The sequence below is a fragment of the Cinclus cinclus genome, chromosome 7, assembly GCF_963662255.1.
Source record: "Cinclus cinclus chromosome 7, bCinCin1.1, whole genome shotgun sequence".
Lineage (NCBI taxonomy): Eukaryota > Metazoa > Chordata > Aves > Passeriformes > Cinclidae > Cinclus > Cinclus cinclus.
In genome coordinates, this window is record NC_085052.1 from 4,887,976 (window position 1) to 4,914,561 (window position 26,586).

At 37.6% G+C, this 26,586-nt stretch overlaps 1 protein-coding gene across 1 annotated transcript in view; it reads right to left on the reverse strand.

The window, feature by feature from the left end:
* Positions 1–2,601: 2,601 nt before the first annotated feature.
* Positions 2,602–26,586, reverse strand: part of WDR11 (WD repeat domain 11) — a 33,009-nt gene continuing 9,024 nt past the window's right edge. Inside the window, exons 9-29 of the mRNA XM_062496302.1 lie at positions 25,683–25,786; positions 25,027–25,200; positions 23,617–23,701; positions 18,815–18,921; positions 16,638–16,713; positions 15,102–15,210; positions 14,720–14,844; positions 14,167–14,314; positions 13,782–13,888; positions 13,204–13,318; positions 11,818–11,989; positions 9,899–10,007; positions 9,090–9,152; positions 8,065–8,130; positions 7,183–7,351; positions 6,876–6,971; positions 6,346–6,511; positions 5,406–5,503; positions 4,317–4,462; positions 3,857–3,936; positions 2,602–3,322 (exon numbers count right to left, since the gene is read on the reverse strand). Of these exons, the coding sequence (XP_062352286.1) occupies positions 3,165–3,322; positions 3,857–3,936; positions 4,317–4,462; positions 5,406–5,503; positions 6,346–6,511; positions 6,876–6,971; positions 7,183–7,351; positions 8,065–8,130; positions 9,090–9,152; positions 9,899–10,007; positions 11,818–11,989; positions 13,204–13,318; positions 13,782–13,888; positions 14,167–14,314; positions 14,720–14,844; positions 15,102–15,210; positions 16,638–16,713; positions 18,815–18,921; positions 23,617–23,701; positions 25,027–25,200; positions 25,683–25,786 (2,473 nt within the window). The 3' untranslated portion in view covers positions 2,602–3,164. The remainder of the gene's footprint in view (positions 3,323–3,856; positions 3,937–4,316; positions 4,463–5,405; positions 5,504–6,345; positions 6,512–6,875; positions 6,972–7,182; positions 7,352–8,064; positions 8,131–9,089; positions 9,153–9,898; positions 10,008–11,817; positions 11,990–13,203; positions 13,319–13,781; positions 13,889–14,166; positions 14,315–14,719; positions 14,845–15,101; positions 15,211–16,637; positions 16,714–18,814; positions 18,922–23,616; positions 23,702–25,026; positions 25,201–25,682; positions 25,787–26,586) is intronic.

Sequence of the window (26,586 nt, forward strand, 5' to 3'; positions counted from 1 at the left end):
GGCTGCCTTTGCTGAAGCTAAGCTGGAAGACCATTTTCTAGAATTTTCACTGACAGAATAAGTAAATCAACTACCATAAAACTGAAATAATTCGGACTTGTTTTAAGAATCACATCAGGAACTGAAAAGAAATAAGCCCATTTTTAAAATTCAGCTCTGCCAAAAGTCCCATGACAATATTCACCATAAGCTTCCCTCGGGTTGTACAACCACCAGTGGAATGTGAACACAGACATGGAGAGAAACTGCCCGTGGGACTGACTGAGCTCCAGAGATGTACAAATTCCAGATGCTTCACTGAACTGAAGACAATTTATGCACCCCTGCAGACTCAATCTTATGCTTTTGTTTGTTTGTTTTGTTGTTTTCTTGTTGTTGTTGATCATGGAAGGCCAAAATTATTCATTTAAAACAATGAGGGGGTAACCAGCAATACTTGTGCTGCAAGATTTTCTCCAGCTAGAAGTTCCTCATCTAGACAGCCTAAATGCCCCAAAACTTTCCTATTTCCAAAGGTCCTGGCCTTTTGCAAATGAATCTTGAAACAGGTAACAAATACTCTGCTCTGGTAACAAAACATCCCAGTTAATTAATACAAGGCTGGTGTTCAAAGACAAATACATGAAGGATCTCTTTCTGTTGACCTGAAAACACAATTTTACCATTTCCTCATTGCCAAGGATGGCCAAACACAGGTTCCAGTTATGGCTTCACTGCTGACAGAAGCTTCAAAATGCAAACCCGAGAAAAGACACATTATAAACCTCTGGGGCTACTTGCAGTATTCACAGTGCTTTGAGGAAGGAATTCTCAAAGGGGTTTAAAGAAGTTAAAATCATATTCATTTTAAAAATTCATTCAGTTCATTTTCTAGGTTGTGAGAACAGAAAGGGAGGGGGTTTCTTTCATGACTTATTTCTGTGCTTTTCAAAAACTCAGGATGTGCAGACCGTGTCCTGCTCTAATTTAACCCATACAAATTTTGCTGCTAAAGCCTGGGAATTAATACTGCTCAAACACAATGTTTCATTAGAACTAATATGGAAAATGTGACTCAGATGTACAAAGGGTAATCACTTCCTCTATTAAACCCAGCCCTGAGCATTGTTCCTGTCCAGAGGGCAAAATGACAACAGTTGAACAAGGAGCACTCAATTCCAGGGCAAGAGATGATGGGCTTGTATTAAATCAAGACACACAGAGATTTTAAAAATATTTTTATTATTGTAATGAGACTGCAATATTATCTAAATAAACTTTTCAATCACTATTACACTCTATTTTCCTCACGAAGGTTTCAGTTGGGAATGCCACGAGAATCCTGCAACCTGCACATTTGAAAGTTTATAGAAACATTCAGTATTAAAAGGCCTTTGCAATATGTATTTAAAAAAAAAAATCAGAGTTATAAATCCAAGAGTATAGTGAAGAATATTTATCTTAGAGACCCACTGACAAACAGCTTCATGACCTGTCCAAGAACAAGTTTGGGTGTGCTCACAACTCTGTGGGAGCCTTGTCCACAAGGGCTGCTACAAAAGCAAGAGCAGGGATTGAGCAGAGTTGTAGCAGTCAGTGTGAGCCAGAATCTAGGCCACTGCTAATTACAGTTAATTTTGATTAATTCTGTTGCTTATGTAATACTTAAGGCAAATTTCCTTTATACTCATTTTCCCAAGCTAAAGCAACAACATAAGCACAGTTCACAACACACTGAACAAAAGGTATTTTATGGTTATTTATGTAAGATGTGGCAAGAACAAACAGAACACACTGCAGTTAGAATTCCTACTTTTCTGCTTAGAACGATGAAACTCCCTTTTTCAGTTTGTATTCAAAAGGACTTGAACAGTCTACCTTTTTCCAATTTTATCAGAAATGTTGTTTAAGATTTGGACTAAAAGTTTTCTGGAGCTGGAGATGTCCCAAAGCTGATGGGAGTTCTCAGTACATACCCACAAATCCTTGAACAAAAGGAGAATCCAATGCACTGTCACTGTAAGTAGACAACACAAAATTACATTTAAATGAGAGACTTCTATAGGATTCTTTTCACAACAACAAACTCAACTTCAGTAGCTCCAACAAGCTGGGAAAAAGAAGAATTCAGGTTTTTAGCCTAAATGCCACAGTCTTCACCTTGCAAGGGCAATGTCCCTTCAGCAGCCACCCCTCAGCTGTAAAATTTCTCAACAGTAATACACAGAAGAGAGACATCTGACATTAGAAACAATGCAAACAAGTACTGAAATACCAAAATACTGGCAAAAAATCAGAAAAGAGGTTTTTGCTGGCATCCTTGTGTATGTGGACCATAAGATACCTTAGCAGAAGTATCTCATGAAAAAGCCATTGTTTTGGCTTTGCACAATGCTTTTTTCACCTTTTGTTAATCAGACATTCAGTAACAAAACTGACTGGGGACAGCACCAGCAGTGTCCTGACCTTGCTGCTCTGGAGGTAAAACCTTCTCCCATCCTTTGACAGGCAGAATTCAGTCCCCAGGGTGTGCAGGGAGGGCACACTTGAAAAGAAATGGAATATAACAATCCCTTAACTGAAAAAAATGATGTTCCATGGATTTCTGGAATGTTAGGAGAGTAACATTTTTAAGCGAACTTATTTAGGATTCCATCCCAGGCAGTTATGGAAATGACAATACAGTGAATTGATTTAAAATAACAGCAATTTTAAACAAAAAATTGGACTGAAAAAACATGATGTTCCAGGAAAGAACTGTGTGCTTTGCGATTTCTATTTATTTTTAAATATATTTATATTTTTACAGTACAGACTCAATCATTTTTACATATAAATACAACCATATTGAAGTCCTATTAAGATTTGATTTTTAGAAGTTAATGGACCAGACTTCTACACACGTATGGAAGCATTCCAGCACATTTTTAAATTTGATTCCTGCTACAGTTGAAAAAGTGGAAATACTATTTTATAAGTTTATCATAAGCTTCTTTCCCCTCTTGTGAAAGTGCAGACAAATTTAACAAAAAAAGCAACACCACAGTTCTTAATCCTGACTTTGAACACATTTAGCAGTATTTGCTCAAATCACACAGATCATTTATTACAGTGATTCAAAAGAAAAATGTGACTTCACCCAGTGGGATCCCAATCTGCCAGAAAACCTCACAAGCACAGAATTCTCACTCCTGTGTCACCTCCTCCTTTGGCTCTTTGAGTTCACTCAGAAGCTCCTTCCCACTTTCTCCTGCTTTTGAGGCAAAGAGAGCAGCTCCCTCCTTAAAACCCAAGAGCTTCAAGCTTCTGGCATAATCTGCATACACAGCATGGATCAATTTATGTAAATGAAGCATTAAGGAAAACACAAATTAATAGCAAAACAAAAAAACTTCAGAATCCTTCTTTCCCCTCTTCTTACTCCTTGGTTCTCCCAAGGTGAAAATGCTGACCATTGCTACCAACTGTGCTAATCCATTATTTTTCAGCACAAAAGAAAAAAAAATTCCTTTGAATCCTCCTTTTGAATTCATATTAGTATTTATAAAGCAACATGCATAGCACTGTAAACTAAACCAGACACATTTCAGATATGCTTTAGTACCTACCATGACACAATGGCATAAATCACAATAGAAATGTTAATGTCACAAAGATTTTTTCATTAATTAGACCTGAAGTTATCTACATGACTTATTAGAGGCATTTTTTATTTACAGACTGATGAGTCCATAGAACAGGATCAGGTATTATTTACATATGCATTATTATTTATAGTATATAATGCAAAAGAGTCTGTGAACTGCTCAGCTTTCCAGAACACCAGGTCAGATGTGAAGATTTAGTGACCAAAGACAGCATTTCAGAAAAAGGATATTTGTATCATCATTAACTTCAAATGCCCCATACTTCAGACAAGCTTCTACAAATAAAGCTGCTCTATCAAAGTACCTCATGCTGTTATATGGGAAAAAAAAAAAGAGAATAATTTGTTAGGATACAAACCAGAAAAGTATTCCAGGACATCACATCAAAACACTTGCATAGAGGCTTTCTAAAACTTGCTTATATCTCCCTTTCCTCCTTGAACACAAGAACTGACACTTGCTATAAATTTTTCTGAAAGATCAGGGCTGAAGTTACTCAGAAAAAAATCATAAATACTATGAATCATTACTGCTTGGTCCACGGGTGCTGGCAATCTTAAAGCACGTAGCAAACTGAATGCCAACAGTAGCCCAAAGGTTAAAATCCATTAAAAACACACTAAACTAGAAACAGATGTCAGAAATAAGCGTGGACAAGGGAAAACACAGGTTGTGCCGTTCCACCTGTACCTGTGCAACATCTCTGCAACTTTTGTGAAGCAGCCAAGAGACAGGAGGACAAGAAGGGCCTTGGATTTCTGGTTGACCTGCGGGGAGCAGAGGTGATCGACCCAGCGCCGGAGCACGTCCGCACACTCCTCCGAGCTCAGCCGGACCTGGGGGACACAGCAGGGCCTGACCACACACAGCACTCTGCTGCTGCTGCTGCTGCTGCTGCTGCTGCTGCATGCTCCTCAGGGCAGCACCCTGAGCAGGAGCTAGAGCATCTGAAACCACCATTCTTTAATGACGTGTACGCATATTCCTTGAATTAATACGGCATTAAGGAAAAGCAGAGATAGCTGTATTTTTATGCTTCACTTGGGTTCACTCCATTTTCACATGTGGTTAACATCATTTCCACCCCAAGCTGTTCTAAAGTTTTTTTTTTTTTAAATCAGGAAGTTACTCTGCCTCCTTTACTGAAAGCTTAAGGACAAAAAAATAATCTTTATTTTTCCGAAAAGCAGCATTTGCTCATTTAGAAAATCTAAGTACAACTTTTTCCATTCCTTCTTCAGGAAACACAGCAGAAACTTTACTTAAGGGACACTTTAAAGTCCTTACTGACTCCTGTCCATTTATAATGTGGAGAATTAATGCTGTGTCTGGTTAGATTTGCTGCAGTTATGGCTGCACACAAAAACAGAAGATGCAAATTTTTGTGGGTGGTGGTAATTTTGAAGTCAGCTCACACACTACACAGAGCCCAGCACAAAGTCACTCATCCACATCCAGGAGTGGGCTTTTACAGTTTATTACCAACTTTATACTGCTGCAACTATATGGACTTTCCCAAAGTGCTGAAAAGTTAGGAAATTGAGTATTGCAAGCCTTTTTAGCCCCCAGTCCTGTAATGGGGACAACGAGGGCAGACCTGTGTGGTCAGGCCAAAGAACCTGAACGCTGACTGAGTGCACTGGCTTCTTGTAACTGAATGGTATTTCTAGTTGGTGTTTCAGTTATTTAGGGAACTTCAGCACCCTCCTCAGCCTTCCTAAGCACAGATGCTAAGCAGCTGGTGGGTGTTATCAGCCCGGGAAGTGAGGAATTGCACACCTTGGCCAGCCACGCTGCACGGTTCCACTCGCCGTAGGTCTGCAGGTAGCGACAGGCATCCGCAGCCTTGTCAATCAGACACAGCAGCTGCACCCCCTCTGGAACACAAAAATGCACTCCATCAGGAAATCCAGGGGAAAAGAGTTGCTACCCAAGTGTGGAAAAGGATCTCCATATCCTCAGCACATGAAGATGTTGAGACTGCTCTCAATATAACCTGGGTGCCAGTTATTGCATCGTCGTGCTGGGCTACAGAGGCCACACAAAGGTCTCGTTTATCTTTGCTCTGAAATCAAATTTAGGGGCTCACAGGACTTCTCATCATAAAGACATAATGATCTTTGCAAATTAAATAAACAGATTTCATAGGTAGTTCCTCAATTTAATTTAATGTTGTCCACAGTGCAATTACTAACAGTCTAGAGAGTGGAAAGTCATCTTTCCAGGCAAGGACAGACTTTTAACTTTCTCAGCATGTCTGAGTATTTCAGTCATATGGTTATAACTGAAATATTTCAGTAATGTTTCAGCTCTTGCATTAAGCAAAACAAACCTGTACTTGTAAGAAAACATATATTATGAAAAATGTTCTGAACTGAAAAGGAGACAAAATCCATATTTTGCATTTTGTAACAGGACACCAAATTTTAGTTAATTCTTTAATTACAAAACTGGAAAATACGTATTTGTGCTCAGCTTCTTTTTGTGCAAGCAACTGCTAAAAGATGTACTCCAGAAGTAAGTTTTCCAGTGAAAATAAATCAAGACAAGCTGGATTTTATAACGCAGCTACTGATCATTTTTGTGTTAACAACTCTGCACAGTGTCTACTACAGCACATACAACTCATAAGATCTGTCACAGCAGGATTCACTCCTATTTCCACTGGCATCCTTAAAAATGATGGAATTATCAGTCTGCAAACAAAGAGATATTTTACCTGCAAGCTTTCCATTGGCTATCATGTTGGTTGCCACCAGTTTAATGGTGCTTTGAGATGGCCCTGAGGAGGTGACAGTTGTGACCAGGCAAGCCTTGAGTGAATCACAGTAATAATGTGCATTCTCTGAACTGGTTTCTAGCAGTAGTTGCACTGCTCTGTCAGTCTGGCAAGTGAAAAAAAAATGACAACTTTGACCACAACATATTAATTTTGTTTAAAAGCCTTTCCTATTTTTACCCTTTTTCAAACAAAGGAACAAATGGAACAAATAACAATGAAAGTTACTCTAAAACAGGCTACAAAAATATCTCCCCATCTAGTAATGACTAAGATTGCACTTCAACAGGACATTTGCAATAAGGACAGCATTGAAAACCCATCATGAATTTAACATAAGAATGCAAAGACTTTGCACTGGGCTCATACAAATAGAAAATAACAAAGTTAACAAAAGCTTTCCTTGAATAGGCTAAGTACACAAAACAGACAGGGAAGAAGAATAAAAAAATCAAATATTACCCACAAACCTGGCCCAAGAGAAGAAGTTGATCAGCACATTTCCTGGTATGATCATACGTTGATCTCTTCACTTCCTGGAGGTTTACCCTTTCCAGCTGGAATTTCTGGACAAAGAAGGAAAAATATTTTAAACCTAAGCCTACCATAAGAAGTAAAACCAGGCATTTAAAAGATATGTAAATATCTTGCCAGTTTTTGGAACAGCCTCTATTTTCAAGTACCGGGAATGTTTTAATCCAGACTAGTATGTTACTAACAAAAGTGAAATAAGTACAGACATCGCTATGAAATTTGGTTTTGAACTCTTTGACATACCTGGAAGTAAGAATTTTCACACAGTACATCATAACATATATCCAGAGGATTAACCAACTGCTCTTGAAGGACAATTGTGTCTCGTTTTGCAGGCTTTTCCTGGCATAAACTGTGCAAATAGTGGGCAGCAATAGTCCAGAAATGCAGTTCAGATTCATCCCCATAGAGTCTGACAAGATACAAAACAGGATGTGAAACAGGTTTGTATTTTTTTCATACACCACATAAAAACATGATATATTTCATTTTCTCCAGGACTGTGCATTCCTGTGGATGACACAAGTACTTTGCATTATCAGTGGGACAAACCACGAGAGAAGATTACAGAATGACATTCAGAAAGGCAAGTTACAACAGCAATTAAACTCCAGGAATGTTCAGCACATAAATATATGGAAATTGGTATTTATAATTATTTTACACTTAGTCACTTATATCCTCCTTCAACCACAAGTTACTAAGTTTGAAAACCATCTCAGAATCCAGCCAGACTAAAATTAGCTCAGTTTAGGCAGAGGAACCACACAGAACAAACACATTTGAAATAAACCCCAGGCCCTTCCCTGTTTGTACAGAACTATTGTGAAGTTCTGACATTCTGGGACATGAACAAATAATTGTAATGTGGCTGCCAGAACTGCAGTGCCACCAAGACTGAAGGAAGTTCTTTGTATCCAGCAAGCAAACAAAACTGTTTCAGTGAGGTAACATTTCATTTTGATCCTAAAACCACTCTACTATATGGGTAACAAAGTAGTTTAGGGACCCTGCTAAGTTAAAGGACAGCTGGGTGAGTTCCTGAACTCCAGCTCATTCCTGTGCATTAATAGCATCAAGATTTTTCTAAGAAACATTTCCTGTATTTATCTGAATCTCCACTACCTGGCAACCAGCAGACATCTCTGAAGGAGAGTAAAATCTGGATCAAGCAGAAGCTTCTTTATGTCACTGCAAAAGAGAAAGTGTTATACAATCTGTAAAATGCTGGGCAGGTTTTTTTGGTTGGTTGGTTTTGAAAGCAAATAGGATATATCACATATAAACTGAAAAGATCAACCCACAAAATACACATTTTCTTTTCTGAAATGAAAAAAAAAATCCTCTATGAAAACAATTACAACAGGAATTATATATAATTTGAAATAAAACTGATCTCCAGGAGCAAATGAGTGAGGAACTCTTTTATCCTTGCAATACAGGGAATCACCACCAGGGTGTATGCAAAGCTGCTAATTAGTCTGCACTAATTCTACTAATTACAATAAATAATCTTGCAGCTATGAATTTAGGTTTTCCACATGCATGAATTTAGGTTTCCCACAGATGTTTCAGACTGGATAAAAATAGGCTGTTACCTTTTCCATCCTACTAAATGAAAGGACGACAGGAAAATGGATAAAATTGTCTATTTACTACCTTTTACTATAATTGTCAAGGTTTAAATTGAAAATGTCAAAATCTGTTTTCTGTGTAGAGAAATGTGCATCAACATTATTCTGGAACTGTATCTTCAACAAAGGACTTTTGGAACAATTTTCTTCCTTAGAGCTCAAATATCCTAACAAACTTTGGAGAATTTAAGAAGCAGTGTCCAATGCAGTCTGGATCAGCATAAAGAAGCCCTAAATTCCTGAGAAGGATAAAACATTCCAAATGCTCACAGATCAGTTGCAATCATGTACTGACCCTATTAGTACCTTTAAAGCACCAAGTTTAAAATTGCATTAAAAATATATAAAATTATGTAAAAAATAAGTCTTTAAAAATGAAAATTGTCATTATTCAAGTGCATCTTCAGAGAGGCAAAAAGCATTCTTTCTTCATTAACTGGGAATTGCCATAAACTTCAGATTTTTGCCATTCCAGAATTTCATAGCTTACACAAGTAATAATAGGAAAATTCTTACTTGGACAATGAATTCAACTGCTCTTGAAGAAGGTTTTTAATATTTTCATTCTCTGGATAATCACTGGATTAAAAAAAAATAGACATTTTCTGTGTTACAAAAAAAACAGAATTATCTGAAATGGTAGAGCACCACTTGTAGGAGAAAAACACAAGTTCATAAATGGAAACAATCTTTCACATGCTTTTGGTAAGCCATTCATGCAGGATTCTTTATCCAGTTACCAGTTCCAAAACAGCAGTGAAAGATTGGGTTTGCTTCACTCAACCTCACAGTCAGTGTCAATCTTTCTTCTCCCTTTTTTTTTTTTTAAATTAACCTTGAAATTAATAAAAATGGCAATGCCTAGAGCATTATTACGTGGCCATGAGCCAATCCAGGACACAGAAATGTGCTCCTGTGATGATGTGAATGTGGCTGTCCAAGAGTACAGACAGGTCTATCAGGATATCAGACTATCACTTGCAGTTACACTTCAGGAACAACTCTGACTGCTGCATTAACTTCTAGAACAAAGAGAACACAGTTTTTCTCAGAAGCAATATAATGCCATAAAAATATTGCCAGGACTTAAAGCAGACTGCAGTTTTTAATAGCCAAATGTTGCTGAAAGCCAAAAGAAATAATTGACCTTAGAGCCTTACCTATTTATTACTTCTAGTAATAAACAATTAACTAATTGTATTTTTGACTGTCCCCAAGAGTGAGGAAACTTATACATCCAACAGTTATTGGCACAGAAAGACTAATAAAAGATTTAGCTTTTCAAAATAATAGTATGTTATATATAGATCTATATTTGTTCTTACATGTCCATAATATCTAGAGAATATTTCTCATCCCAAGGTTGATGCAGCAGGAATGCTTTTAAAGCTAATGAAGCCCTTGGAACAAGCAGGTAGGGACACCAGACAGGTTCTGAAACAAAAGGAAAAGATTCATTGTCAAGATGGTCATGTGCCTCCAGATAGCAGAGAAAATGTACCACAGAAAAGGGACCTCCAGAAAATGCACCACAGAAAATGGACCTCCAGAAAATGCACCGCCAGAACACGTACACCAGAAAATGCACCACCAGAACACGTACCCCAGAAAATGCACCACCAGAACACGTACCCCAGAAAATGCACCACCAGAACATGTACCCCAGAAAATGCACCACCAGAACACGTACCCCAGAAAATGCACCACCAGAACACGTACCCCAGAAAATGCACCACCAGAACACGTACCCCAGAAAATGCACCACCAGAACATGTACCCCAGAAAATGCACCACCAGAACATGTACATCAGAAAACGTCCCAGCTTGTTTGCAAGTACCAGGAAAATCATAAATAAATGTCTTTTCACACACCCAGCACAGGCTGCTAGACATAAAAGCTTATCTCTACACTCAAACAAAACCATTTCATAGAAGGTACAGGGTTATCAACCATGCTGAAATGAGAATTTCAGGACATTCCATAATGAATTTAGCCACAGACTCCTGGAATGCATTAGACTGGCATTAGGCAGAGCTGTGTACAATGATTATGGCTATTACTGGGCATGGTGCAAAGTGAGTAAAGCTATACCGAATATATCATAAAGCAAGTTTAGTTTTGCTTTGTCCCCATAATTCCTACAGTATAATACAAGGATTAAAGCCCATCATCTGGAAAGGATGGTGGGAAGTTTAATAAAATAAAAATCCCACATTAAGTGCCGTCACACAAATGTAAAAGTCAGTAAGTCTGTACTCAGTACAAAGGTGGGTGACAAGCACTAAATGCTACCCAGTGACTGAGCAAACCAAGTACCAAAACCAGCTCCATCATTAAAGATTCACAATTCCCTGTGCCTCGTGTGCACTGAGTGATGTAGGACTCTTGTAACTGTGATTTGGTAATTAAAATATTACCACAGAGCAGAGGCAGGACAGCTCAACCATAGGCAGCCTTACACAGGCACAGCCTCATTTCAGTGTACCTGGCTTCACAACATTCATCTTTGCAATTTAATATTGCAGAACACTCATTTGATAGCAAGAATGGCTGTGATACATTACATGTTCCCTCAAACAAACCCACACCACAGCTCCCCACATCACAGTTTATTACATATGCCTTAGAATCTACTGGGTTTTAAGGAAATTGCTTAGGAAATTGTATGAGTAAAGGTAGGATTGACTCAAAAGGCAACAACAAGAAGAGTTACTTGGAACACCAGCAATAATAAATGCAAAAAAATTTACCTTAGTTAACTAGTTAAATATTTAAATTCCCTTCTTAGACATATGGCTAAAAAGGCAAACAGCACTAATACTGCTATTTTAAAGTTCAATTTGAAGAAATTAGTCTACAGACACCTGAAAAAATTAGAAAATACATTTTCACACATAAACAAATGTTTCTAAATCATGTAATGAGTATCAGTGATACAGGTACTGACATCTAAATGATGTGCCAACACTTTTTAAGTCCATTTGCTAAACACCTGTACAAAAAGCCCTTATTTTGTTCATTTATACTTCAATTAAGATATTAAGCAGTATTAAACTTGTATTTAAAAAAACACCTGTATGACCTAAGCATAAAAACATTACCTGTATCTACGAAAAGCAGCAGAAAGGCATCAGAATCTCCACATGTGACAATGCCCTGCTCTAACAGAAATGCTTAGCTCCACTTTCTAGACAGGAGTACAGAAGCATCAAGCAGTGGATGGCAAAAAAGACATGAGCATACCTATTAAATCCTGCTCATCCATCCTGAAGCAGGAGGGTTTCATGGATAAGTCCAGCACTCGGATGCATCCATCATCTGAAGCCAGCACCACTTTGTCTGACGTGCACCAGTCCACATCCAGGATCCGGAAATTCACATTTCTCCCACTTCTTAAACTGCTCACCATTTGTACCTGCAAAAGTTCAGTTATTTTCTGGTTTTAGCAGCCTCTCCATCACTCACCGTGAGGCTGTGTCACACACCCAGGAGGCACGGCACAAAATTCGTGATGAAAGGTGAAGTTAGCCATAAATCATTTCAATAACAGTCTTTTCTGGAGAGTAGGGAATTTAGAAACTGTGGAGTAGGTCACATGGTTGTCCTGAAACAATACTATTTCCCAATTTAGAGCTGAGAAAATATCCTTCTGAGCATAGTGTACAGCTGCCTTTTTGTTGTCTTTTCTATCAGGACAGGATTAGATGTGTAATAGAACTGAGACTATAAAATATTCCTACAGTTATTTTGAAATACTTTCAACTGAAAATGTGAATTTAATTTTAAATGCTTTCATGTAGGAAACTCCTTTGTCCTAGGAAAAAAAAAGGGAACAGCTACAGGAGGAGGATCTTGTGGCATCAAAACTACTCAAATGTGCTTCAAGGAAAGACTCATTAGGTAAAAGCCTACTCTGCTTATGTAATTCACAGTAGTTGTTCATATCTGCTGTCCAATTCTTATCATCAGTGGAGCTTCATATTGCACTAATTAAGTGTCTGAGTTCGGAGCTGGTGCTCATTACAAAGTGAACAGGAAAAAAATTAAAATTCCTGTTTCATACCCTGATACCCTGAACTTACTCCAGGGGCAAAGTTAAAAGAGTACAATTTTATTTCCTTCCCCATGGTACTCTAATCCCCTGGAAGACCTACAAAGCAAACCCCAGAAGGTTTGTGAACATAACTACAGAGTTTCTGAGTAAAAACAGAAGCTAGACAATGCTAATGAATAAGCATCCGGTTTTCTGGTATTCCCCAACAAATTAAATCTATTGACCATACACAGAAGAAACCTGCAGTGAAAGCCATCTCCTGTCCACAGATTAAAGTCTCAAATTGGGGACTCCCCCTTAAATTTTCAAGGTCTGCCTCAAAACCATTACAAAAGGACGACAAAGAGGATCTCAGACAGTGTCAGCTTTAAGAGTGGAAGACACTTCTCACTGATGACAGCTCAAAGATGCTTTATAGGGAGTAAAAGTCTTCTGAGAAAAGCCACGTGACTTTATCATACAACTGCCAGCAAGAAATCCTGACTCAGTAATACTCAATCCTTCACTCATCCTGATTTTCAGAGGTGAGGTGTGGGCTTTGAAGAGAAGTGCCTGTCAAACCCACAGCCACTTACCTCTTTTGAATCCCAAATTTCTGCCCCATCGTTGTACATTGCAAGAAGTTTTTGATTTCCTTTCCCTGGGGCAAAGCGTATTTTTTTCACCCAGCTCCGGTGTGTAGGAATCCCCCTAAGGAAAGACAAGATTAGGGTCCATCATTCCATATCCAATACTGTAGGAAACTGAATCCTTTCCAGGAACTTTGCAGATCCTGGTATTGCACAGACTGAGCAGGACAACCTCTCTATACATGCACACACAAATGGATGCCTAGGTTATGAATTTATTCAACTAAAATGATGAAATGCTTAGAATAAACACGACAAACTTAATGTTAAACCAGAAGCCGTTGCAGATTTAATGTAAAAAAAGTTATCTAGCTGGTTTTAAAACCTTGATTAAATCTTAATTCTTCTGAAAACACAAGAGATTAAACGTAGGGAACTGCGACACAATAGACACTTTCTGAATTTTTATTCCAAAATAGTTGCATTTTTCCCTACAGCAAAGAACAAAAATGAGGAAGAATGAAAACATTCCACATTCTAATACTCATCATCTCATGTTTGACAGATTTAATTTGCATTCATACCTGGATACTCTAGCTTTCAAATCCCAGAAGTTTAAGTTTCCATCAACATCTCCAAGAACCAGGATATCCCCTTTCCAGGCAATACAACTAATGCTACCCATACTTCCCTGAAAATATTTAAGAAGCAGAAAAATATCTTGTGATTAACAGACTCAAATATATGAATAAATATTTCAACATTAGTATTCATTTAAAAATATTATACAACATGATAGACCAAAATCTACTCAGTAAAAACAGGAAAGAATATATATAAGACTGTGAAAACAGAACTACTGTCAGTTTTTAAGTTGAAATTCATATTTCAGATTTCCAAGTACTACATTACTAACTAATGCTAAGCAAAAAATTAAAGCATCAATGATACAGAAAAGCTGGAACTCACATCTGGAGGAATTCTTGCACTGTCTTTTACTGAGTTTCCCTCTACTGTGAGATGATAAACCTGCCCATCAGCACCTGTAAACACAAAGTGCTCTCTGGCAGAGATGTTCTGGCTCAGCTCTGATTTACTTTCAGCTTCCTGCAACAAGCTTTAAAAAGAACATAATGAGGCACAATTATTTCTTTATTGAAATCAGAATTGCATGACAAATTTTACCTAATGCACAGAAGCAGCACAAAAAGAAAAATATAGATCCTTTTAACACTTTATTTAACAGTTAACTCTTTATTACTTCCACTCTTGTGGAGATGTCCCAGGACAAGTACCAGTTTTACTTAAAGAACCAGGTAACCAATGGACTGTCACAGACACACCTGAGAGAAACAAGTACATCAAAGCCCCATGTATAAAAACTAAAGGGAGGTCCATAAAGTTGTTTTGCTTGCAATGTACTCAAGAATCAGTTCCAAAATGTTCTTTGCATTAGAAAAATGGCACATGGTGGAAAAACAACAATTGCTGTAGCACAGGATTCCAGCAGGAGGAGGGATACCTGATCACAGAGGATTCCACACTGCTGACCTCAGTGTCTGATGCCACTGTCTGCCGGGCCATGGCCTCCCTGGCTGCCAACTGCTTCTTCCTCAGGCTTTTTAAATTATGGGAAGGTGACCACTCCTGTGCAAAATGGCCCAGGAAAAATGGAAAAGACAAAGGTTTATTCCCTGAATTTACTGGGGCTTTATAATGATTTCCAAGGAGATTGCTTTCTGTAGTACCTCCCTCCGTCACCCAAGGGGCAGAGCAGGTTTCTTCACCAGTTTCTTCACTTTATCTGTATATGCTGCAGTAACACTTGCTGCAAAATTGTTCTAAAATTTTACACTATTTCAATGTATTACATTTATGAAAAGTTAACAGAATTTATTCCTTACCAAAGCAGTGGCTGTAGGGAAGTTCTTAGACATTTCTCTGAGCAGAGTACAAGTTCTGACATCCCAGATCTCCAGTGGTTTGTCTTTAAATACCACAGCTAGATACTGCCTGAAACAAATGAGAATTTACTCCAGCAAGAGTCCTTTGAGCATTTTACTTCATATGTTGTTCACACCAGCACTCTGGAGGGCCTCAAAAACTACGAGTTAGCAGAACAAATCAAATCCCCCTCTGATGCTCGTGATTCCCTCGAGTTACTGAGGAGCAAAAGAATGTCTGACAAACAGTTCTCTTCAAAGCTTACACAATTCTACATTTCTGACAGGTGGCTCTGCACAATTACTGTGCAGGAGACAAGGGGAATAATTCAGAGAGAGCAGCAGCACCTCTGATCTCACCATGTTCAGCCTGAGTTGATGGCACAAAATACCAGAAAAACACACCAAGACTGCAGGCTGGACAGAGTTTTTTCCCTCCTGCAGATGCATGCTACATCCTAATCCTGGGATAAATGAGCATAAAAATCACCTCACACTAAAACACTTGTCAGTCATGTCTTCAGACTGTTTATCTGTGGAGCTGGATGAGTGTAAACACCTTTAATCTACCACTTTTTACATTTAACAGAGGGCATGCAGTGATTTCTCCTCTCAGGCACTGCATTCATCTCCCTGCAAGGGAACCTCCTTTCTTGTCTCACTCAACACTCTCCAGACTCTTCATCTAAACCCATGGCTGTTCTTAATTTTTAATGCATTATTAAGAACATTATATGGCTGAACTCTTTCAAATTCTCTGGAACTCCTACATACAAAAATACTCCTGTGCAAGCTAGACACATGAATTTTTTCCTCTGCTGTAAAGAAGCTTGGAAGATTTAGAGACAATGCCCTATTAAATTCAACACTACTTTAATTTCATTTATACAAGAAAGTGGTTTTCCAGAGTACTACAATTATTATCTTTGATATAATGAAGATCAGGGCCTCCTGTCACAGGCTGAGCTCAAAACAATGAGGACTTGAAAAGAAACAATTTGGTCATTTATGAGCTGACTTTTCAAACAACTATATCTCACATCTGGTTTTCCAGAAGACAACTATTACAAAGGTGTGAAATACTTACAAAAGCTAAATAAACATGAATAATCATCCAACCTTTAATGCCAAACTTCCTAGTTTTAAGTAAGGTTTAAGTTATAGAAAAGAGAATTAATTCGTAACAGAAGAAAACAGTTCAGCACTTTTATTCTCCTTAATATTATTAAAAAGCCTGTTCAGTAAACACAATTCCTGTAAGAAATATCAATTACTGATTTTGCAATATGATTGGATCCTGAAGTGACAAAGCCAACCGCAGAAACATTCACAGCTTTTGCACTTGGAATTAACATTCTGAAGCATTTTCCTCTTGAAGCTGTTGAATATTTTTCTATACACTCCGAGGTGCTTTTTATCTTGGAATGTCTATGATGTTAGGAGGATTTTCATGCAGTACAGTGAAATTTATAAACTTCCCAAGGCTGATGCACTTACTTCAAATGAGACACCTTGATCATTTCGATGGCTGGCTCGTCGTTGCCTCGCTCCCCACGGAACGCAAGGCTCCTGCCTGGAGCACAAGACAGGGGAGAACAGAAAGAGCCAATAAACTGAACACAAACAGAGCAACAGCTGACAAACTGCAACCAGTTTACAAACCAGGGCAGAACATCTCCACATCACCTGTCACCTCTAACACCACTGGTGTCATTGCCAAAGTTTCACTGCATTTCATTTTACTGCATTTCAGAGTTTATCATTAAAATTCCAGTTTACATTCATTATACAGTCAAATCTAACTCCTGACTCACCTCCAGAGCACAGCAACTCAAATGGATGCAGCAGCATTACATAAATGCAGAGAGAGTTCAAAGAGGTATTATTTTCCACTAAAAGCCACTCAATGGAGAGATTCTCTCCACTCGCCAAAGAGGAAATTCATTAATAGATTTCAAGTTTGATAAGAGAAATTAACTCTGCCATGAACTAAATGTGAATGTATTTCATGGTGAGCTACATTCTACCCTTAACAGACCCATTCTCTCATCCTTTCCAACTGAAACAGTAAATCTTAAGAGTTTATAATCTCATCCCCAACAAAATTTTCATCCACTTATAGGAAGTGTTGCAGAATTATAGGTGTTAGAGGTATCACTAAAATAAATAATGACCTACAAACACCATCTCCTATGCAAGTTTCATTTTCCTCAGCTTTCAAGGAAAATTCAAGCTATAAACTTTAGCTCCTCTTATAGCTCACCACTAAATTACTTAAGCCAGCTCCATGAATAAATAAAAAATGAATAAATAGTTATCAAGAACATGAGTTAGAGCTCTCCTGTCAGAGGCTGCTGGAATTCTCTCTCCTCTGCTTTCAACATCTTAGCAATTTTCTTTCATATTTTTGTTAAGAAACGTACATTGAATTTTGTCAAAGTAAATCAGAATCAGCAGAGTTTTCCTAAGCTTAAAATAGAAAGCTGGGCTCCTAGGTGAGGGAAGAAGTAAAAAATCAAACAGTTGAAAATGCTGTGCCTTTCTTGAAAGCTTTAAAAGAGGAAATGTAGCATTTTTAAGCAAACCAAATGCTAAGGTTTCAGATACTCACATTCACTCAAAACTTAGTTGTGGGCAGACATTTTGAACCTTTTATGACTTCTATCTACCAATGTTCTATACTGACTCACCAGCTGAGTGAAAAAATCACATTCCCATTTTACATGAGATTAATTTCCTAATGCATGTATCTTTTTCTGCTTTGATTTTAAACAGTTGAGCAAAGGACATTATATGAAAAATCTTTAAAATAATGTTATGCTACAAAAATAAGCTCTCTGTGCAGCACCCTGGAAATATAAAAACTAGTGTTTTTCCATAAGCTTAAAAAAAATCACTTTACATAAAGCAATTCAGAACTAGCCATGTGCTACAAGATTCAGGCTCTTCAGTTAGAACTTAAATGGCTCCAGGTTTTCACATTCAAAAATAATTTAAAATTATTGAGGTGCTTCCTGTTCTGGGCTGTCTAATGTCCCCAGTTATACCTCGTTCTGTTGTGCTAATGTTGAGTTCATTATGAATGTATTTATCATCCATTATGGGGCCAAAATAGTTGAAAAAACACATGTAACTTGTTAATTTTGCTATCAACAGTATATTTTAACAGTTATTTACTTTCTAACCTTCCCAACTCGTTATAAAAGTACCAGTTTTTATTGTTTAAAATCCATTTTATAGTCATTCACACAAGTTCTGACCGTGTGCCTGGCCTGCTGCTGAAACAAACCACAATAAATGGTTCAACACTATTTCAGGAGCACATGAAACAGTGAGTGCAGATTATGACAAAACACATTTGGAAATATGGAAATATGTGCAGCTTGTGAACGAAATCCACCACTAATACCCTGTGTGGCTGCTTCTAAACCCCCTGCTGACACTTCTCATTGTTTTAATAAGTCCAAGATGTCTTTGCAAAGGATTTGGTTGAAGTCTATCTGCAGAACATCAGACAAAACACATCTTGTGGCTCCACAAATAAAGTTAAAGCTCCTCTGTATCATTTTATTTTGTCATGATAACAGAAGGAATAAAATAAAATAACAGGCAGAACTTGTTACTCCCCAGCAAATCTAGCAGCTCCTGGAGCAGATTTCTCAGGGAATACCAACCTGTTGGAAGGTCCACCAGCTGCAGCTCATTCCTGACCAGTCCCAGATTGTTGGGTGTTGATGTGGCAAAGGAAATGAACCCAGTCAAGCTTATCCACTCAATTCCCCTGGTATCAGAAGGAAATGCATGGAGCATATCAGCCAAAATATTTGAATTGCTAGAAGTCTGAACAGAAGTATTTTTTTCCATGTATATTCTTAAAAATCTAGCACAGACATAATTTTCTACACTTTCTGGAAATATCATATTTAAGCATAAAAAGAAGCTACATATTAACAATTATGGTGTGAATATAAAGTTACTGAATTAAATTTTAGATCAGCTTTCTTTTCAGACTGCATTAGCTCTACTTTGGTTAAAATAAAAAATTCAGGTAGAAACACAGTTAACTTTAGCAAAAAGCCCTCACAGATACCCAGCACTAGAGTGGATTAAAAGCCCTGCTCTGATCAAATCAGTGGTTACTATCAAACAACTCCAATTTCCAGCACACAGGAAAATACTCATGTGGGTGCAGTGTGGGCAGACTTCATTCTTTCACTCCAACAGAGAGATAAAGAAGATACAAGAAGAGAGACCTTGAAGAGATTCCACAAAAGAACCAAAAACCTGGTCTTTTTTTGTTTTGTTTTGTTCTTTTAGACCACACCAAAGCAGCTCCCAAGCAAATCACATTGCAGTGCTGCAAGGATGTAAAGTTCCAGTGCTCAGAACATACTGGTAGCACAGATGGATTCTCAGCCTGAAGTTCAGGAATTTCAATTCCTGAAATACACCACAGGCAAAAGGGACAGAAAGTGGCACTGGGTGGGACTGCTCCTAAACAAGATGCTCCTCCAGCCCCATCTCCCACACACACTTGGTGCCTGCAAAAAATGGCTTTATCTGTGAAATAAATCAAGGAGCTCTTCTAAACAAAACTGAGCTCTAATACACACATGTGCTCAACTTCATTTTAACACAGATAAAAGGATTAAGGTTTCCTCAAAGCCTTCAAACACAGATTACTTAATTTCCAGGAATTAAGTAATCCAGGACAAGTATTCTGTTACATCAACTGCATGCTCTGGAATATATGTGCAGCATGAGAAAGATTAATTACAGTATTTATGATTTACTGTCAGTAAATCCAACTTACACTGCATGAAGTTGAAGTTACCTAAATACAATGTACATGGGTGAAAGCAAAAAGCACTCCCATATTTTGCACAATTTACAGCCATATTTATATAATTTTAGTACAAGCTTTAAAAACATGGCAAGCTTTATTCCCAAGTCCTCAAAAAAAGTTCAAAAGTTAGGGCCCAGTCCTTTTTCCAGCAGGACCTATGGAAGTTCAACCGTTAATTTCAATTAGAATGAGAAGTATTCAATAGTTACTTGAAACATCACAGGCACGACTGAATAGAAATCTACAGCTGCAGTAATGGGTGACACTGCAAGTCTCCCAAGGGTCATAAATCCAGGGAGCTTTCTGAAATGGAAGAAATGTGAATTCTGACACCTTTCCATTTATCTGCTACTCAGCTATGTTTTTTTGTGAAAAGTCCACTCCTAATGCATCGTTATTGCTGGTAGTTATTCACCATTCTCCTGCTAAGCCCTGAAGCATTTTCTACACTTCTTTCATCAGCTCAGATTTACCAGGCCAAGTCTTTTTTCTCTGCTGCTGCCTGGCCATCTGTCAATACCAATAAAAATCCACAGAAACCCAAGACACTCAAAAGGAAATCTTAACTCAGCTAACTGCTTGCACCTGAAACAACATAATTTTTGCCACTGTCATACATAGAAATTGAGAATCTAAAGACAGTGTTCAAATTTTAATGATGAAATCAAGTAATGCCTTCCCTATTGAAATAGCAAAATCTTTGCTATCAGAATTAAGGGTTACATTCAGCTGCCAACCACTCCCCAGACTGAATCCATTCTTTTAAAATGTAACATTTAGAGATTCTATACATTCAACTTGTCTCAGTTACTTCAGGAGTGAGACTCAGTTGATTAATGTTTCCAATGCAAACAAATCACCAAGTGCACTGAAGTGGATAAAACCACAAATTACATTTCTAGTTGGGAATAGATTGTTGTGACTTTGTGACATGGCAGCTGCTACTTAAATTTAAGGATTTTAAGAAAAAGACAAAGGCAAAACGGGAAATTAAACCATATGTGCTCCCAAAGTGGTGGTAGATAGTTTTCATTCTAATTTCTCTATTCAAAGAAAGTTTTTTTAAAGAGGTGATGAATGTTTGCAAAGCAGTTTCCCAAAGAGCAGTCAGCTGAAATTCAAATGCTAAAACAGCTTCAATCCAACTGCTAAAATTTGGATGCAATGTAGTAATTTTCAAATCATGCCTGCAGGCCATAGACATTCTTGTTACAGTCAGTGAGATTTCAATTTTAAAAATAAAAGCTGTTGCAGCCTTGAACTCGCTGAGCTTCAGTGAAAAAGAATGAGCAGCACTGCTCCAGACACAGCTCTTTTGCTCCCAGAATAAGCAAAAGCAGCACTGAGTGCTGCAAATGTGCCACTGAACTGAAAGCTGCACTGCAGGCATTTTATTTGCACGTCCCAAATATAGTCTTCTCTGCACTGAAGATGTTTCATTATCTCTTGTATTCCCTACTGTCCACAGGTATCAGACTTGGTTATTTCATGGTTCTTCCAGTTTCTCTGAGGAGTAAGAATGATTAGTGCTTCTATCTGTCCCAAAGGAATCCTGAACTCCTGCTCCCAGTTTCTGCCAGGCCAAAATCCCCTTCTTGATTTTCCTCTCACTTACACTCCTGGCAGTGTCCTGACTGATTTTCCCTCTTTGTGTGCTTGAAGCATTTCTGCTGCTTCTTGCCTCAATCTCCTTATAAAAATAAAATTAAATTCAACAGAAAAGTATTTACTTCCATAATTCTAAACAAATACTGAAAGCAATATTAATAAATAGAATGAATATTCAAGGTAAGCCACAAGTACAAACTACATTAAAAGGAAGGACAGAAAGGCAATTCTTCTCCCTTCTGGTCACAACACTGATTCCAAGTTTAAATAGAAACAAACAAAAAACCAGCCAAACAAAAAGAATCAGAATTGCTAACATTCAAACTCAGTGGCCATTAATTTAGAACACATGATTTGTCAAGGAAAATTGCTTTATTTTTATTACATTCTCTTCCTAAATACAGAGCACTGACAACTCTGCTGGCCTTGAGTTACAATTTCAGGGTGTTCTCAATTACATATTAAAATAATGATGGTCCCTGAAGGTGTTCTTTCAGATAAAATGGAAACAGAGGCATTATTCAATCCATCTGCATTTTAGAGGTAAAGTAAGAACTCCCAGTGGAAGAAAAACTTTTGCATTCCATGAAAATCAATTTTAAAAAGGAAAATAATCTCCATGCCTTAATCGAAATTGCTTGAAGCATTCCCTTGAACTTGTAAAAATCATATAGAAAGTCACTCAGACAACTGAGGAAACTTTAACAAATATTTAAAAGACTGACCCTGATAACAGCTTGTGGCTAAATAGATTTCACAAACATTTTATATTCATTAAAAAGACTTGTTGCAGGCATTTGCTAGAAAGACAATATATTCTTAAAGTTTCTCAAAAGCTGCAAGCCCTTTACAAAAATGAAAAACCCAAACTAACAATACTTTTAATTATGCAAAAAGCTTTTTTTTTTCCAAATTGTGTTTATTTCCTCCTCCCTCTCCATCTTACTTTTTTTTTTTTTGACATGTGAAATACGAGTAAGGGTTTTCATTTTGAGTCCTGTAATTGCTCTAATAAAAAAGGACTCTCCTCTTGTGCTGCATAGCAGAAAGTAAAATGAAAATAATTTCATGTGTAGCTAATGGTAAAAAACCAAGAGATTCAAACAGTTTAGATGAGAAAGAGGAGTTCTATTTCTTACAGTGCCAGGTAATTACACCACAGACATTAAGAAATTACTTTACTTTTTACTTTACTTTTACATTACTTCATTTTGGTGGTTGATTCCAAGCTGGTTTCCATGATGAACTCTCACAGCTGCCCATTCTCAGTAACCTGTACATGCCCTAACCTTTTGCAGAATGCAGAGTAAAATGCAGACCTCAACCAGATGAAAAGTTCATGACACAATTTTGATAAAAATTTTTACTAATATTTGTACCAGAAAGAAGTATTTTATTTTCATGTTCAAATTTGTCTGGAAATACGTATCCAGCAAGCACCACCTTGAATATCTGTGCCATCAGTTATCCAAAAAGTTCTGCCACTGTGTGCACACAAACACACAGCACAACATTTAAGTTTTAAAACTTACTCTGCTCCTTCTCAGGATGGATAAATACTGATTCTTATATTCAGCCTTTAAAAACTTATCTTTAATTCCCTTAGGACTAGAACTGCCTCAACAGCAACTTCAGCCCCAAGGGGATAAAGTAAATAAACCCTGCCATACCAACCAACATTATTTCAAAGGACTCAATCCCAATAGTTATAAAATAAATAAAGTTTCTTGTCCTAAAAAGACTTCTTTGTCCTGCAGTGCACTGGAGAGACTGGAAGTAGTTGATATGCATCCCAGATCAGCAGGCACAGATGCAATTCCTGTATTTCTTTCAATGTAATTTTCATTCCAGTTTTGTCAGGGTGCTACAGCACTTACACAGCAAAGGCACTGTCAGGGTAGAGCACTCAACAGGCAATTTTCCTGATTTCATTAACACCCACACTGCTGGGTAACATCACTCAGGTGTTTCAGCATTTCTTTCCTAGAAAGATTACAGCAGGAATTAAAATGAAAATCTTACTTGACTTCACAGGAATGGATGCTTAACTCTTTGTGGAGGAGTCCACTTGTGAGGTGAAACACCAGGACAGAGCCATTGCTTGTACCTATAAAAATTGATTAAAAAAATACAGGCACACATTTTTTTCTTTTCTTCCATGCTTTAGTGAAAATGCAGGATTTACAGCTATTTCTCTCTCTCTCTCTCTCTCTTATTTTTAGATACCTGTAACTATTCTATTTTACAATTATACAAAAACTGTGCTAATTTCTAGCACTCAAATCCCAAATATTAAAACCTCTGCAGCCACTGATACCCACTTAGATCAAGATATTTTCCCAAACCTTTTTGTAGAGGCTGTAGAAAATCTAAATATTCTTCTTGCATTTCTACAACACACCCACCCATCTGAAGAAGAAAGGAATGCTTCTTTCTGCTTTGACTACTGGAGATGAGTAAATGTCTCAAGGAAATGTTTTAACTGTTATCCCCCAATAATGCCAGGGGAGAATCCTGGGTAGATTTTATGGAATCATTAAAGCAATTCTGCTTTCCTGAAATAATGACTTCTTTCAAATTAGAAATCAGTAACTTAGTAGCTTAGAGCTTCAATTACATCAAAAACCTTCTGAAATACTGAAACTTACAGTTTTCCAATAGACACTTCTTTTTATTCATAGCATCTCTATGAAATTCAATAATGAGCCAATCAGGTATGTTAAGTTTAGAAAGACCTTGCTGTAAATGCACTCTACACCTATTTGTTTTCCAAACTTTATATTTCACCTTTTCTAACAGTCGCAGCTCATGGAAAACCACAAGTCACATTTTAGCAGTATCACATCAGGTCATGATGGACTGCCTGTGGTTTAGAGCACAGGTCTGAAAGAGGATGCCAGAAAAAAACAGCTTTAAATAGGGAAAATTCCAAGTTTATAAATACATCAGCTGCTCACTGGCAACTATTTTAATAGCTACATGAGTTTTACTACATTTGTGGTAAGACAAAATAGATTCATCCAGAAAAAAATAACATGCTGCAAGGGTGTTTTTAGAAATTCATATCAGTGCAAAAATAAAGTCTCTGCAAAGTTCATTTGGTCTAGGAATGCAGGGCTGCAGAATTCCCTATATCCTGACATTCAGAATGAATGTAAAGTGCTGAGTGTATCAGCAGACCAACATCACAGTAAACAACAGGATAAATAAAAACTTGCTATTACATTTCATTTTCCAGGTAGCACTGCTTAAACCCAAGGCAGGAGGAAGAACCCAAAGACTCACAGAACCTAACCAAACAAGGATCACTATCTGTAATAAATTCCCCAGCATCAACTGACAGACTGTTTTTTCTGTACCAGCAGCTATACTTGTATTGAATATAGGATCTATTCTTTTCAGAGCAATGAGTAACCTGCTCAAGGCACCCACCAACAGCAAGGATGGGCTCATACTGTTTGATGTTTTTGGTAGTGAGGGGCGGGCACATGCGGATGGCGAATGGAGGCAGAGGCAGCCCTGACAGGAGTCCTGTCAGCAGGAATTTGAGGTGCACTTCCTGCAGAAATGAATTCCTTAACTCTTCTCCAGCGCTTGCACCTTGCCCTGCTTAAAAATGAAAGCTCTTGTTAGCAAGAAATTTTAACTGGAGACGTTATAGAAAGTTTTCAGACAGAAATTTATATAACAAAAGTTACAAACAATGCGTAAGACACGTTTCTTCCTCTTGAGATTTGTAGGATGAAATTTTTCTGAAGACTTGTTGCTATCTAGATTTTACAAAGAGGGGATGTGTCAAATAAATTCACTTCTAAGATTAGTAACAAAAAAATCAAAGATTTTCGCCCAAATTCCATTTTAAAATACTTTTTTTCCTTAAAGAAAATGAACTTGGAAGATTGGTCCTCAACATAAAATCCTCAAGAGGATTCATTTGATAATTTCTTTAGCAAACGGGAATTCTTCTTTTTCAGAGTTCTTATCAGAACATAATTCTAATACCTGAAGTTCTTAAGCAAGGTAAGATGTAGAGTGATTCAAAACCAGGAGAAATTAGTAGCAGTAGTACCAATGAAAGAAATTCTTACCAATCATGTTGTCTAATGAGAGGTCTGGAAGTTTATTCTGGAGTGCTCCTACAGGGACTCCACAGAAGGAGACTGGGGAATACAAAGGTGATGCACTTGAACTGCTGCAAAAGAAATGGGGACAAGTTCCTCATGCAAGGACCATCTCCATCCCCAAGGGACTCCAAGAGGCCCTGCAGCCCTGTCCTGCTGGCTGGGGCAGCTCTGTGTCATCAGCAAAGAGCAGACACCTACCTGGCTCCCAAAATATTCCATTTTCCCTGACAAAGATCAATGTTTTAGAAATAACTCTTAAGAAGAGAAGAAGTAAAAACCAAGAATATTTGGATTCTAAACAACCTTCCTGGATATGTAGTACAAGGAATCCACCTAGCACTATTTCTGGCAACACTGAGAATAAAAATACTAAATTTCTGATGAGCAACAAGAGGATCTATGCTGAAAATCTGGTACTACTGACATTCAAAAGAACTGTATTTCTTTTATGGCAGTAAGTTATTTATTTTATTCCATAGTACTTTAAAGGGTTATTGCAGCACAGCAACCTTCATTGACTGTTCAAAGCACTGTATCACTTCACACAGTATTTGGAGAGACTGCTCCAAATCTAAAATTCTAAAGGCTCTGTACATAAAAACATTGTTTATACCACCATATTCCAGTCACCTGCTGTGCAGCTCATATTGCTCAGTGTCAAATTCACACAAATCCACCAGAAAAGCATTCCCCTACTAAAAGTGTAGCTCTTTACAGACTCATTTGATCCTTACATACAACTGTAAATGAGGGATCCATTCTTAAAGAAAATTATATGGTCTGAAGAAAGCCAAATGAGAGGAAACTGCTCCCCCAAAATAAAGCGAATAGTCATTCTATCTTTTGTTTTCTTAGTCCAGACAGTCAG